General features: G+C 41.8%; 1 protein-coding gene across 2 annotated transcripts in view; it reads right to left on the bottom strand.

Moving 5' to 3' along the window:
* Positions 1 to 3811: 3811 nt before the first annotated feature.
* Positions 3812 to 16819, bottom strand: part of OLA1 (Obg like ATPase 1) — a 606204-nt gene continuing 593196 nt past the window's right edge. For both annotated transcript variants that reach the window (XM_085645270.1, XM_085645268.1), the window contains exon 11: positions 3812 to 4326. In XM_085645270.1, coding sequence (XP_085501396.1) covers positions 4225 to 4326 — 102 coding nt within the window. In that variant the 3' untranslated portion in view covers positions 3812 to 4224. The remainder of the gene's footprint in view (positions 4327 to 16819) is intronic.

Raw genomic sequence — 16819 nt, 5'->3', positions numbered from 1 at the left:
TTGGACTTCATATGTTTATTGCGAGATTTGTTTCTCAAATTTAACTTATCTGAAGACAGTTACTTGGAACAAGACTGGGACCTGGAGCGGGCCCATGCCTTAGAGCTGTAGGGGAAACAACATTTACAACGCTGCTATTACCACGCAGGTAGGTAACAACGCGGTCGTTACAACGACCAGGTTGTTACCATGCGTGGTTTTACATCGCAAGTCGTTTCTACGACTTGCGCTAGGTGGCGTGCAACACCAGGGAATGTGTGGGATTTTAAATCCAACACCTTCCTTGCTGTTGCGCTAACTGAAGTAGGAATAGTAATTTATACTATTCCTAAGTCCAGCACGCCATTTAGCGCAAGTCGTAGAAACAACTTGCGATGTAAAGCCACGCGTGGTAACACGTTCGTTGTAACGACCGCGTTGTAACCTACTGCGTGGTAATAGCACGCGTTGTAACGTGCTATATTCGAGCTGTAGAGGGTCTACTGTATGAAGCCTCATTTCTTACGTCCGGTGACCTACAATTTCATGTCCTGCCCCCTGATGGCCTTCCAGTACATCAGGGGAAATTTGCAGCAGAACTTGGAGTCGTGATCAGACCCTAAACGCCACTGCAGACATTATGTAGATCTGTGACTGACAAATGCTTCCTTCGTTTGCTACACAATTTGAAGCCTTTGGTCTCCGTGGAGACATTTTCTCTAGCACACTGTAAAAAAACTACTTTGGAGTCTGTAAAAAATAGACAATGCATGAGAGCGGAGGTTTGTGTCGGAGGGTGTGGAAAGAAAGTATCTCAAATCAATGTGTGGGGGAGGCTCTTTCAAACAAAGGCACACAACGGCTGACCAAACGTTCAACACCTCAATCCATGTCGTATTTGAATTAATGTCCGGTGCATCTACTTCCGGCACTCACCGTCGTTGAGCGCCACTGAGACAAAAAGATACTTTTGAATTGAAGGTCAACCAGAAAAGTAGTCGGATAACAAATTTAGTCCATCAATAATCTTTATTCAAACTTGTGTTAAAACCGGCACTCAGCCAACGCGTTTCGTTCCTTGCGCATAAGGAACTTCATCAGGGCTTGCTTGATAATGTAGAGTATTCACAAGAGGTCCTTAGAGTATGCAGTAGTATAATCCGGGTATTCAACTCACAGTGAGGGGAAGTTAAGTCGGATCCCAGCTCAAAATCGTATCAATAAAGTATTCCTGGTAACGGCATGATAGCCAGCAGCAGCACGGTCTGAGCGAGGCTCTGATATACACCTCCGTCAATTTTGGGGGTAGGGTGTGGTTGCAGCGGAGTCTGAGGTCACTATCTATTGATGCGAGGGAGAAACTGTTTTGAAAAGTTCCAGATCTAGTCCTGTCTGGGAGATTTTAAAAGCTGAGGAATCTGAAGTTAGAATCATCCTTGAGAAAGAAGAAGTATTCCTACCTTGCACTTTTTACAGCATACATCCCTTGTATGGAAGCCATGCTCTTTTAACCTTAGTCCTTCTTTGATGTGTTGAATGAACGAGTGCCAAGCCTTAAAATAACTATAATTCGTACAGAATAAGGACATTACAACACTTGGGTACCCCTTCAAAAATCAGCTCATTCCACTAGCACATAATTATCGCTCTGCCTGATTACATTGACAGATGCGGTTTGTGACTCTAAGAGTTTTTCATATGTTTCAGCACAGGCACATATTGTTGAAGACAGTTAATTATTCACCATTAAAATTAATTTGAAAGAACCGGGTAGCCAGCTTATTATTTATGGTATTAATATGAGATGTTGTGCCTTTAAATTTTCTTATGTAAAACTGGAATGGTTGTGATCATTTTGTTTTATAAGGTCACATGACCCTCAAAAATAAATGTTTCACTTAGTTAGAATTATTGCACGATATCCCCATTCAGGCTACAGTGGATTCCCATTTTAAAATCTGCCACTGTCCTGAAGATGGTCCTCTGCATTTGCAGTCTTACGTCCACAACTTTGACTATTGCAGCATGATATGAACAATTAAAAAGTGTCAACCAACTTTGAAATTCAAAGTCGTGCATGCATGAAATACTTACTGGTTTTAAAAAAATCCCTTTTTATTTTAATACATGAACTTATCTGTTTGTCTCTACAATATAATAGAAAATCATTAGTTATACGTCCTGAAAACGAATACTGTTGGAATTCTAATGTGTTCCCTTGGGTCTTGTTTACTTAAGTAAAGCACATTTGCTTTAGGTTTTATAAAAGCAAATATATGTTTATGTGGCAAAACGTGTGAAAATAATGCACTTTAAGACTCCTACAAGACATTGTTTTGTTATTAACAGAGCAATGGTTAAGTGTCAGCCCTTTTATCTTCATTAGTAAGAACATATTGTTATTACCATTCTTCTTTAAACTCGCTTCACCCATTGCTTTGGCTTCGTAGTGTTGTTGACTCTCTGGAAAATACGTATATTTGTGACAGAGGGATGCCTCTGGCAAGACGTATGTATGCTCTATGGCGCAGTATCTCTCGCTCTCCCCATATTATTGTCGCTGAATGTCAGTCTTCCCTATGTCTGTGTCTTTCCTTGGAGTTGGCTGGCTATTTTACTGGCCTATAGTGCTTTACAGTGTACCACTTGACACATATACCAAAAGAGTGCAATGTGAAAAGACTAGAACCAAGATTTCTAGAGACAGGATACTTGGTTTTGCTGTCTAGGTCTGTTTGGTCCCAGCAGGCACTCCCTAGGCGCGTTTGTTTGTTGAAAGGGCAACACTGAAATTTCAAAACCGGGTTTGGAAACGCTCATGGCATGAAGAGGAAAATATAACAATGTTGCCTAAGGACAAAACAAAAAAAAGGTTATGAATACAACTACTAAAAACTGATAAAATACATGAAAGAGCACTTACAAGGATACGTTGCAAACATATACATTTTAGATGGGTGAATGAACTCCAATGTATCCCACTTGAATACGGTCCCAAATGGAAATATTTATACATTCAACCGACCTGTTTTTGAAGTGATAAAGAAGTTAAGTGGATGCATCATAATCGAGAATAAGAGAATATGTAGGCTTTAAAGCACGTGAATTTATTTCGTCAAATTGCTTCATTCTCCTCTTACGTTTCATCTGGAAAAGGAAAAACGACCTAAACATTCATTGGTCGAGGTTTTCAAAGTCAAGTTTTCAAAAGTCAGAGCTGTATTCAGTGTTCTCGTCTCCAATATAAGTGCATTGTGAGCGACAAGCCCACCCTGTGACCGCTGCATGTTTCATGTTTAACAAACAGGATTAAAAAACGGAGGCTGCAGTTCATTAACAAAAAGTGATTGATATTAGGCACAAAAGAAGCAGCTACTTAACCCAGGATTAGCAAGAAGAATACGTCATTCTAAAAACTCACTAGGGGTCACAAGCAGTGCACGTGACACAGATTACATTTATAGCAACAGCACAAGGGCAACTGCTCCCCGTAAATGACCCCCGGCTATTTTCCGTCCCTTAGTTTGGTATTTTCCGTCATATGCGTCTGTCAATTCGGTCAGAGCCACACAGGCCGCTCTATACTTTCTTCCCATAAAGATGCATCGACTACAAATTCATTACCTTCTTTTCTATGACAGCATTCGCTGGCAACCTAATCTCCCAATTCCCATGAAAGACTCACTTTAAGACACAATTGCAGCCGCCCCAAGCTGCCAGTTACTGTGTCATGCACATGTCTTCAAATTCTGTAATCAGCATCCAGCAGGTGCCGTATCGCATTCAGCACACCACTGCCAGTCAATACAGACATCCCCAAACACACTGAGGCTGGTTTTTTCAAATGTTTTATTGAGTGTAGACATCTGGAGTACTGTAAAACATGCATTATCTGTTGATTCAAAAAAGAGCAGGCCACATTGTCCTCACTGTCAAATGTGTCAGGCTTGGCTTACATGATGGAGATTAATGAAGTATCATGAGAGTCATATGGCTCCTGAACTGCTTCCAGAATTCGGAGCAGGGTCTTAATTGTCTGAAAGGCAAATCTGTTTGCATTTCGGAATTGTATATGTCCACCAGTCGAGGCGTGTTTTAACAAGTAACAGTAGTTCATTGTGTGAGGGAATTTAGCCTTCCTAGAATGTTTGTAGTTTTCTATTTAGAAGTAATTCTGTATGAATAAAATAAAAAATAAACATATAATTTTCAAGTAGGTTTAACTGCACAGTAAACTTGTAAAAATCACTTCTTCTTCGGTTGTTGGGGTGTATTGAATTTAAAGAAGATAATATCCCCGTCTTCAACAATGTAATTTCTTCCTAGTTGTCTGTACTTTCCGGCACTCTGAAAAAGAGACAAGACAAGACCCTGATTATTTCATATATAACTAGTGCAAGATTTTTACTCATTTTCGACACAACTAATCACTGGAAACGTTTCTGAATGTTTCGAAGCACAACCGCCTAAACACAAGCCCTTCACCACTGGAGCCACAGACAAGCATGCCCAAATAAGTCAAATATGAACACGTGTTTAAAAAGCCTGCAGTCATGTAGAGAGAACTTGCATCGCAGGCTGTCCTCGGATGGGAGCGTGCTGAGGCCTGTCCCTCAAACACTAGTGTACCTGCCTGTCCTCCCACGCAATCCCTGAGCTATTAGGGAAGAGTGGAGTTTGCAATCAGATATCCTTCAGCTCTCTTTACTTCCAACTTTCTCCCCAACTCGGCCCAGCAGGCTAACTTATAACCAAGGCTCCCTGCTTTACGTTTTAATTAGTTTTTACAGATAAATACAGACAGAAAACATTTGTTTTCCCATCGGTATTTATTTTTAAACGCGGATAAAAACATAAATTAGATCGTTTTTTCAGTGTTTCTAAATGCTATAAGTCATGACAGCCATGCCAATAGATGCACAGATTGACAAGTAAAAGAGGGGATTAGGGGATGGGAATATTTTAGTATTGAGGCTTAAACAGCAGTTGCTGTGCATGAGGATGATACTAAAATGTGCCTGTTTCATAGAGATGTACTGATTTATCATGTTTGTTCATATAATTGAAACCTGTTAGGCATACAACTACGAATATACATCTATCATTTAAATAAATGTGGAACTACATTAGTTTCTGCTTCATTGTTTCACAAAACCTAACATAAATGCGGATAAATACTGATCATATAAGTGAAAAACAAGTATGGAAAAATACAGACTGAAATGTCAAAAAACACAAATACCATAAAACCGGGAGCCCTACCTAGGACTTGGAGAGAGAAAGCGGGAAGGCCCTGGGACACAGAATAACAAACAGGATATCAGAAAACATGCACCCGGACGAAGACTCTGCCACACTATGGCAGTTCCCTAAAGGCACACAGAAGGATGCAAGATATTAAAATGATCGAGAAACAAAATAAAAGTAACCCTGCTTATATTGCACAATCTGAATCCAACACAATGCTTGGACACTGGAACAAGTCCTGACATCGAAGCACATGCAAAAGGCCAAACAAACCATATCTTGCAAACAAGGCTGGGTTACACAGTGCTGTTAAGAAACTGGTAGCAGAAGCAGATCAACCAGATGCCAAAGCCACAGAGAAAACATGCTTTGTTCATCTGTGCAGGCATCGGTTGATGGTACATCACAAGATGAGTCTTCTCAAAAGATATCTGTGATCAGAATCCACAACAAAAAGGTAGCAGTTTTGGGGCTGTGGGCATGTGGAAAAAGGAGTGAGCATACACAACGCCTCACACAACATGACCAGCAATAGCCACTACACTAAACGAAATAAATATTCTTGGGATCAGACAGCTCAATTTAAGTAGGGGTCCAAATACACAAACACGGCTTGGATATAAACCTTGAAAGTAAACCCACATAGGAGTGCCCTTTAGTTTAGGGCAACCTATCACCAGACTTCTAAACTCTAAACCGCTCCAAGGGACACTAACAATCGTGAACAATTATGCAATATATATAAACATTATAACACAAACATCTGTTCTGACGACTGCCTTTTCTAATGGGCCACACTAAACATTAATGTGTCGTTAGTGCAGTTCTAACTCTCAAACAATGTACTATGTGGTTTAAGCGTAAGGCGTTAGGCTATTTTAATCCCCCCTTTACAGGGCTTAACTATAAGGTCAAGACAACAATAGTCCTTTAGAGTTTGAAGTGATATTTACTACCTCGGAATTCATACTCGTTGCATTTGAATTCGGACTATCTGCCAAAAATGATTCAGGCAGATCGAAGCTTCAGTGTACCTTTGTTGACATTATCCACACTTTGGAAACTCTGGTGGAGTCACTTCTTAGGGTCAGATGTCCTGTTCAAAATATTCAGTGATTACTTTCTCTAGTGAGATTACATGCTCAGATATCAATTATAACCAGTTGCGATAAGGTTTGTTTGGCCAAGAACATGATATATCATTCTGGAGAGGGCACAGGTCACCTACAGCTGTAAAGGATTTTCAACTGGCTGAATGTGCCATAACTCTATTGAGTACTAGGTACAAGTATCAGCAGCCGCTCAAGAGGAGGATCTCACTTGGCCACTGACATGTCTGGATCAATCCGCTGTAACATATTTAAAACAAAGGGCCCAGTTAGCAGGCTACATCAATGGACAGTCGTGGGGGCCCCGGTGTGCGTGGGGCCCCGGTGTGCATGGGGCATAAAATAAAGGGTGGGTTTGCAGTCGAAATGTTGTGATCATTGTTGGCACAACAATGCTTCATTTTAGCAGCACGTGCTTGCTTAAGTTTCACATATTTGTGTTCACAAAAATGTATTGAGTATAGCATTTTACACAAAACAATAAAATCACAGTGCATTGCACAGCTGCATTCAACATGCACACTGATAAATTAACGATCAAGGAATAAATTAAAATAAAGATACTTTGAATAAGACCGTGAGAGTTTCTGTGGCATGAATGAAATAGGGTTAACAGGCTAATTACTTTCAATCGACAGGAGGGAGGAAAGAAGGAAGCAAGAATATTCCTCGGTTTCAGATATGAAAATAGACAACGGCGAAAAAGTCGCCTGGTGAGGAGGCGGAGGTGGGACGCTCTCGCAAGTGGGTGACAGGCTGGAGACAGCAGAGTGCCAGACTCTGGAACATTTCCCTATCTTTACCAGGAGAACTGGAGCCGACTCTAGAAGCGAAGGCTGATTGGATCGTTGCGGGTGGTGAGGGAGGTGGCGAAGGACATCAAAGAGCTTGCTGTAACCATCTTAGGAGATTGATGGGCTAAGCATACAATGCAGCATGGCCCAGACTCGGGGCGCAGGCCGCTTAAACTGCGACTGAGGATGAGTGGAGAAACATGCTGGAGCTGGTGTTAAGGGTTGTATGGGACAGCGGAAATTAGTGGTGGCTCCTCGAGGTTATTATCCTTTTATTTTGTCCTGCTGCAGCAGCTCTGCAGGGCGGGGTAGGTCTGCTCTGATACAGGAGCAGAGGAAGTTGCAAGTGCGCAAGTCCCAAAGGAGGTCATGTTTTCACAACCAAGGCTTCACTTTCTGAACGGAGTTGGCATATATTTTGGAATGTATTGGGCTGCCTGAGGAGACGAGCAAAGGTGACGTGCGCGGACTATTTGAGGCAGTTAGTGGCTCAGGTGATTAGTAGTGAGAGCAGAGTTCATTGAGTAGAATGTGTCAAGTTGATACATTTATTATTTTGAGCGGTTTTTTGGAAGTATTGAATTAATTGAATTGATTTGAATTGATTGTCATTAGTAGTTTCTGTGGTATCTTTACAACTAACATCACTGAGGAGGAAGTCAGTGAAGATATGAGAAGTGATCAGGACGAGAGAGTGACAGATATTGTGAGGAGAGAACTTAAAGGTACAGTTCAAGAGACTGTTAAGTCTTTAATGAGAAACAGCAGAAGGAGAAGGCCTAATTATTGCGAAGATGATGAATTTTGGTTTTTGATGGGTGATGAAGGCATCTCAAACAAAGGTCCTAGTGGTAAATGTCTCAGAAGAAAGAAACATTTATAAATGGATGGGGTGTCCGATTCTTCATGGTTCGGAGTCCTAAGCGACTTGCAGGAGAGAGGTGTCCACAGAGACATTAGAAAGAGGCAGGATAGCCCTGCAAATGATTAGGGCATATAGTTGAAGAAGATTCATGTAGGAGTTAGATGAATATATGTTTGATTTGGATACCAACAATTGTTCAGGGAATAAATCTGAAGATAGGGAAGAAAGTAGAATTATTTCTTTGAAGTCTTTTAAGGAGATTTTAGGCCAGAGATTGTTTGCTCCTAAGGAGGTGAGACGTCCTACAGAATGGTGGCTTTTGCACCATTTTGCAGATAATATAAAACAGAGAATTAGGAAGTCCTCAAAAGAATGTTATCTGTGCCCTCAAATAATTATCATTTTATTTTTCCTTTATTGCAATGGTTTCAATTCAAATCATCAAACCATGCAAAGCAGTGGGGTGACGCACCTCCCGCCTTAGTGGAGGAGCAGCCACTGAAACCACAGGCCATTATTATTGTGGATCTTCATTTGGGCAAAACCAGAAATGATGTTCAATCGGTTGAAAATCCAAGTTTGCCCAAGAATGAATCATGCACCTAAAATACCTTGGTGAAAATATGTAAAAAACATATGCAACACGATTGGGAAACCAGAATAATTTCCAGCCCTGCAAAAATTCCCATCAAAGACAAAGGAATTGTAAAGTACCTTTTTTTATAAGACGTGTAAATATGAGAGATATATTTAAAATGAGTGAAACCATCTGTTAAGACTTATTTATCACTCTCAACTACAGCCCATATGGAGTCTAGGCCATAAATTATTGAAACTTCCAACATAGATATCTTCTAACACATTTCAGATTCAGGGTTGCAAAATATTTACTTGGATTCCCTAAACTCGGACAATGGTTAGACCTCTCTTTATGTTGCCCTTGCGACTACCACTCACCTCACTCTCTAATGCATTTTGGGTTGTTTTGTAAATCATATTAAATGCCTAGGAAACGTAATCTACCCCCACCCCCTCCCCCTATTAAAGGATATAGATTTCAGGCAATGACGGCCAGCTCTTTCATATCTTGACTTTGCTGCCAATTGTATTTTGTACAATTAGTTTTCTAAAAACCGCTATCCATATTTGGAGAGTGCTAAAATGCTAGTTAATAACAGAATACAACAGATTCATGGCTAATTACATTGTGAACACAAGATTATTATCTTCTGTGGAGAAGACCTAGCAACTATTTTATCATGGTTTTATGGATCAGATGAAGGTTGCATAAGATTTTATGGTTTTATTGTTTTATGAAGTGTATTTTATGTATCTTTTATGGTTGATATTTTAAAAACACAAAGCTTTAATTGATTGATCGATTGTATATATGTATGTACATATCTGGCATTTCTATAGCTCAAACCTAGCCAAGCCACAGGCAGCAAAGCATTGTACATGGTCAAAGACAAGCGTAAAGTCAATGAGCGATAGGAAAGTGTTAGCCCTGTCCTCCTTAGGGTGGTCTTCCCCCAACATTTTGCCTGCTTACCTCCATTTTTTTACTGTGTCTTTTTGTTGGCCTTAGGACTCTGATCACTTTGCCACTGTTAAACAGTGCTAAATTGCATTTCTCCCCTAAGCACGGTGTCATTGGTATAAACCCGTTTGGCATATTTAGTTTACTTGTACGTCCCTTGCAAATTGGTATACCACATACCCAGGGCCTGTAATCTAAATGCTACTAGTGGACCAGTAGCACTGTTAGTGCCACCCTCACAAGTAGCCTTTCAAACTTGTCTCAGACCTGCCTTAACAGGGCCTGTGTGTGCAGTTTACTGTCACTTCGACTTGGCATTTAAAGCACTTGCCAAGCCTTAAACTCCCCTTTTATTACACATAGGTGACCCCTAAGGTAGGCCCTAGGTAGCACTAAGTGCAGGGTGCTATGTAAGCAAAAGGTAGGACATGCACTTTTAAGTTTTACATGTCCTGGCAGTGACAAACAGCTAAAAAAAAAATTTCACTACTGTGAGGCCTACTACTCTCATAGGCTAGCATTGGGAATTCCTTAAAACACTTTTATTCTGTAATTCCTGATTAGAAAGGAGTAGCTAAATCATGTTTCATATCTTTGGAATGTTAATGATAAATCCTCTTTAGAGGTAAAGTTGAATTTGACTGATTGTTGGTGAGAAAGAGACTATGACTCAAAATTTAACAAACTGAAGCTTATATGTTATGCTTAGAAGTTATTTCTTAGGGATATGAGAATTCATTGAAACAGTGTGAAGATAAGCTGTTGGATGTTTAAGGCCCTTTGGCCAGAATTTCTGATCTTGTGGAGGATGCTTATATTAGAGGAAGTAACACTGGATTCTTGAGAGGTTGGAACCAGAGGACAACATGCTTCCTTGGAAATGCAAATGTGGGTCTTAGACAGAATGAAGGCAATATTGACATGTATACGCCCTAAAGAGGGAGATTTAGCAAGGAAAGAGTCAACCGAAGATACAAAGGGCCTGTTATTTAGTGAAGGAATGGCAAAATCTCTTGGAAAATACAGTTCTACTTTTACTGCCTTAGATATGGCTCACAATTTAATGCACAAGGAGTTTGGTGCAAACACTTTATTTGGTAGGGACGGAAGGAGAAGGTAACCTTTGGGAAAGTACCAATTTTGGTTAAGGAAGAGGTGCTTATAGAGAAAGTCAGGAATCAGCAGGTTTCTTCTCTCAGAAAGGCAGAGGTGGAGGGACTAAAGCATAAAGAGGAGGTCGTCAACAATTCTCTTCCAGACAAGGCGGGTATGAGGACTATTACTGGTTCTTTCCACAGAAAAGTGGGAGGCAAAGTGGGGCATGTCTTGCAAGAGTGAGAAAGGATAACTCAAGATTGTTAGGTTATTGCAACTGAATGAGGTTATACAATAGAGTTCGATAAGGTTCCATTTAAAGGAAAAGAACCAAGGGAGTTGGATCTCCTGCCGTATCAAAGAAATTGTAGCGAACTAAATACCAAAGATGTTGGTGAATGGTGCTATAATAAGAATAGGCAATGGAGAGAGAAGGTTAGTAAGTACTTTATTTCTGGTAATGAAAAATGTCTAGACTTGAAACCAGTAAGAAATTTACGGTCATTACATCGTTTTGTGACATACCGTCATTTGAAGATGGAAGGTGTGCTTATGTTCAGGGATATTCTACAGGTACTGAATTGGATGGTGAAGCTGGATCTAAATGATGCTTACTTCATAATTAAAATAGATGTGGAGAGATTTCTTCAGTTCAGGTGGGAAGGACAATTAGTTCAGTCCCAAAGTCTCCTGTTAGGTCCTTCTTCTGCCCCAGGGTGTTTTACAAAGGTACTGAAGGCAGTAGTGGGGTTGTTGATGGAGCAGGGTGTAAGGATGATTATTTATTTGTGAGAAATTCTTTATCCTGGGTCAGGAAGAGGAGATTTTTAAAGAGCATTTAACTATGGTAAAACACTTATAGGAAAGATTAGATTTCATTATAAATCAGGAGAATGGGATTTATAATATATACAGGAAAAATTCAGCTTCAGCTACCAGAGAGGAAAACATTTTTTTATACAGGGAAGTACATCATAAGAGAGGAAGACCGAAGGTGACTTTGAGGGAAGTAGCACGTGCGGTTGGCCTTCTGTCCTCCTCAATTCAGGCTCTATATCCAGGATCCTTGTAGATGAATATCTCCCAAATTAAAATAAAATCAACAATGTATGTCAATAACAAGCAACCGAGAGAACACAACAAACAATGCACGATGTCTTGCAGAGAGTGGTCAAAACCAGCTTTAAACCACTACGCTACACTACAACGTGTTGACGGCATATATGTTGCTAAATTTTTGGCACATACGGATAGATTTGATGTTAATTTTTAGAATCATTGTATCATACTGTAATTATTTATTTGTCCGTGTTGTAAATTTGTGCAAATTAGCACGTGATGAACACAGAGTGCATGGTCTGTTCTGTTCTCTCTGTTGCTTATTATTGACAACATTTGTTGATTTTATTTGAATTTGTGAGATATTCATTTTTTAACAAAAGAAAATATAGGTTTTAACTGGTCTTCTGTACCAGGATGGCCCATTGAGTACTTATGATGTGACAAGATGAGATTTTTTATTAAAGATTTGATACTGTTTATATTTTTGTGGCACTTTACTTATTCAGGCTTGGGGTCATGAATGTAAGTTGTATGAAACTTAGATAAGTGAGTGTATGACTGGATAATACTGGTGAGATGGTGTGGTTATTAGTGGACCCAAAGGGAAATATTTGTGACTTCACTTTCTTTATGGGCTATACAGTTTTGTGATTTTGGAACTTTGAAGTGTTTGCTGCTTGAAGGTAGAAATTAAAAGTGGATGCATCTTTAATTAAATAATTATTCTCTATACGGAATAGCTTTGAGAATAGGCTTTCTCAGCTCATTTCAAGTTCTATTCAATGAATTCATATGGGTTGGGAAGCATAAGAGATTATATAAGAAGAAACCGCTGCTTAGAGGGCACAGGCGTTTGGTTGGGGGAAGGGAATGGATTCAGGGCATCACAGGCATCAGGATATGGCCCAATATTAGCAAGCAGTGCAGCTATAATATTTGACAGAGTGGTGCAAAGATGAATACAAAAAGCAGTGCTGCTGTGAGGACCAAGGAATCATAGGCGTCCTGCGGTGGGCAGTTCCATGGCTCACGAAAGCAGAGTTCAATAGAGGTTTACAATTCCCAAGTAACCAGGACATTAATGAACATCTGAGAAAGGGTGGGTGTCTCTCCATGTCTTACTACCTTTCCTTCACCTTTTATGCAAATTGGGAGTAACTCAGATTTCACAGTTGCCCTTAAAGTTAGAGATTTTGAAAGCTGGTGGCAGAAAAGGTGAACTATTACTCCCTTTGATCAGTTCAAGATTCCCGGACGTAGAAAGATTTCATTACACCTAGGACTGCCATTGGGTCCGGCAACCATTAATGTGGCTGCTGGTTGTAACACCACTCCTTAAATATTTTGACAAATGAATACAATCCAAAGAACGGGACAAAAGTTTGGCAAGAGGCCTATAAAACCATTAGGGGCAAAAAGAGTCATACAGCGATCCCGTGTCTGAGGTGTTTGGATAAGATATTCCAGATAGAGCTGATAACGGGGTAGAGTGTAATATGCTAGCTAAAACCACAAAGACAGCACAGGGTGTAATGGGTAGCGAAGTGCAGTACAAGTTGTATTACTATGATCTTAATAGATTGTTAAAAAGGCAACTTGACTTCTCTTAAAGATGCTGGTTAGGCTGCAGGGGTGAATGTACACCTATACATGTCTTTTGGCTTGTTTTCCAAATCGGCTATATTTTGGGAAGATGTTCTAGGCATAACTGACAGGGTATATGATCTATGCTCCCCTAGAGGCCTAGTAGGGAGGACTGTTCCCACTCCATTCTAAGACAGGGTAACAGATTGATAAGTCACCGTTGATGTCACATCAGGCGATAGAAACAAAATATAAAATGGAAGTTGGAGGAGATTGGCTGTATTGGATATGGCACCTACTAGCCTTAGCAAAATTGATGATGGAGATTGCTTGTCATCCTAACCACTTTGAAGTGGACTGAGACCACATACTAAACTATCTATTGCTCTAGTTACTTGAACTCACGTGCTCCAAATACCCCAAAGCAGTATGCATTATCCCCCTTGAATTTAGTCAGATTCTGCATGATACAAGAGAAAGGCTAGGCTAATACTGTAGCCCGAGTGTTGAACAGATGATATACTGGCAAGGTTGTAGAAATGAACTGGAGGAAAAGGGAGTTAGGTGTAGAAAGGGAATGAGTGGAATATGACGATGTCCTAATGCTTATAAAAAACCATAAATATTGAAAGTGGAATAAGGAGGAAAGGGCAATGTTTACTGCATGGGTGTGTTTTGTTTGTTATGAAATTTCTCAAAAAAATATCTCAACCTAAAATAAACAACATAAATAGGAACATCGTCATGTGTTTGTAAGAAATTTAATACAATCTAGGACAATTGAAAAATTGCATTTTAAGTTAAGGGAGAATTTATTTTTCTTCTTAACTGCAGGACTCTTCTTATAAACAAGCTGCTTTGTCAGGGCACATATGGGAAGGAGACAGCTCCTAGATTTGGAACCTGCAACCATTGGTATACTCACAATCTCTGCAACAGGAGGAGTAATCCATTAAACCTTCTCAATGGTACTGAAATCAGTAACCTGGACATTACATGAAGATCTCTAGTACTAGAAGCAGTGACCTGCAGATCTCACATAGACACAGTGCTTAATTTGTGCCGGTGCTTAGCACCAGCACTTAATTATCAGGGCCGGGTCTATGCATCTGCTGCACACGTCACACATTTATGTTTTTTTAAATTTACTGTAAGTCTGTACTCGGTGCGTGCAGCCTCAGCGTGTTCACTGTGAGCCATGGCGGTTAACAGTGACTGGTTGAGGCTGTGTGAGACACTTCTTAATCACCTAGCCTGCCCTGAGGCTGAGCCGAAGTCAGATTCCTAAATTATATATATGTTGATTGTGGGGGCCGCGCGTCGCGGCCCTTAGTTCACAGTGCAGTGTTGACTGTTGCAGTGTTGCCACTTGCCGGTGGGCGGGCCGAGGGACACACACACCGATTTATTTGGGCGGGCTGGATTTTGGTTCTGATGGGGGGGGGGGGGGGGAGGGGCTGTGCACGCAGACATGGCCACGCCCGCCCCCAACATAACCACCGCAGCTCACTGCTCACCACGAGTCATCATCGTTGTTCAAGTCAGGCGACCCCCGACCGACGACTACGGTGAGAGAAGGGCCGCCTGTGCAGGCATCAATCAGCCAGTAGAACAGTGCAGTACTGTATGGTAGCAAGCAGCATCAGGCCGCCTAATCGTACAATCAGTTATTCACTGAGCAAAGGCAGTGCAGCCAGTGTGTGTCCCTGCCGGCCGGCTCACCACCAGTAACGGTAAGAAGTTAAACCTTTACTAATCCTCTTTTGAAGGTGTCACAGGCCTTGAAATGATGTCCACCCCCCCAACACGATAAATGCTTCCCACGGAATCTGATGGGCTCACCAGCTCTGCAAATCTTCCTGACCCTCCAAAAACTGTTTTCCTTCTGTTGACATCCACGACCCATCTCCGCCAAAAGCCCCTGATTTCACCCTCCTTTGAGACTCAGTAGTGTGACGGGTACGAAGAGTCACCGAGCCCTGGACACCGGCATTTTTATATTTTGTAAGGCAAATACCGCACATTTGCAGGGCAGCTTTAAAAAGCCCAACCAAAACAAACCTGTTTATAATTTCCTGGATGAATCGCTCCTCTCCACCCCATACGGACGAAAAGCCCCATCCTTTGATCTCCTGGGGGTGTCCAGACCGAGCACAGGAAGGCCCCTCCCACCTCTGCCCCACACACCAGTGAATGCATGGATGTGCCCCACCCCCACCCTTCCAGAGTGAAGATATGTTATAAACATACTTGGTTCTCAATGCTCTCGCAGACTACATCATGTGATGACTGTGGAAGAAAGAATATCTATTTTTATACCAGGCTGAGAGACAGCAGCCTTGACCCTGGGATGTTGCTGGTGTTCTAACTTCAGAGGATGCTCGCAGTACTTTCTCTTTCTACACTCTACTTCCAATGGGCCTCCACCCCCTTCGTCATCTTGAAAACACACATTTCCCCTCATTTCTCAACACTGTTCCTGCTGAGAGGCCTCTGCGTACCGCTGGCAGGAAGCCGGTTTAGCAACTCAGCTGTGTAAGTAGCCGCTGCGGGTTGCAAGCATCACCACAGCCCTGGGGTACAGTCAGCAGTGAGATAGATGCAACAGCAGGTCTGTGGTAGCAACCACAGGCAGGCACAGAGCATCATCACAGCCCTGGAGTACAGTCAGCAATGAGATAGATACAGCAGCATGTCTTTGGTAACAGTCACAGACAGGCACAGAGCATCACCATGGCCCTGGGGTACAGTCAGCAGTGGGGTCGATATAGCAGCATGTCTTTGGTAGCAGCTACAGGCAAGAACTGATCACCACCACAGCCCTGGGGCAAAGTCAGCAGCATGTCCGTGGTAGCAGACAGAGGCAGGCACTGAGCATCACCCCAGCTCTGGGGTACAGTCAGCAGCATGTACGTGGTGGCAGACAGAGGCAGGCACCGAGCATCACCATAGCCCTGAGGTATAGTCGGCGATGGGGCCGAGCATCACCACAGTCCTGGAGTACAGTCAGCAATGAGGTCGATACAGCAGCATGTCTTTGGTAGCCGCCACAAACGGGCACAGAGCATCACCACAGCCCTGGGATACAGTCAGCAATGGGATTGATGCACCAGCCACTCTGTGCTAAGAAACGTTACTCTAGACCTGGGGACCCACCCAGCAATGGCAAGCAGCAACCCCTCTAGAGCATTCATAGAGGCAATGGAGGGATGGTCAGCAATGGAGTGAAGGCACTGACGTCTTACAGCAGCTTTGAAGGCAACAAACATTACCATACTCCTGGGTGAATAGTCAGCAGTGGAGTACCGCAGCCCATCTATGGCAGCACTGCTGCAAGCATTGTGAATTACCAGAATCTTGTTCAGAAAGATTTGGGGTGTGACTTTCAGATTTTCCGACAATCACGCTGGCATATCCAGTTAAAATACATCATATGACAAGAAAGGCATGGGGTGGGGTTAAGGGCAGTGGAGGGGGGAAGAGTAGTATAGCTCCAGGGAGTAAGTTATAATAACAAGTCCAATTGTTAATCATCTTTTTTAAT

Source organism: Triturus cristatus, chromosome 3_1, assembly GCF_964204655.1.
Source record: "Triturus cristatus chromosome 3_1, aTriCri1.1, whole genome shotgun sequence".
Lineage (NCBI taxonomy): Eukaryota > Metazoa > Chordata > Amphibia > Caudata > Salamandridae > Triturus > Triturus cristatus.
Note: the sequence above shows the minus strand (reverse complement) of the source record. Positions and strands in the feature narration are given on the sequence as shown.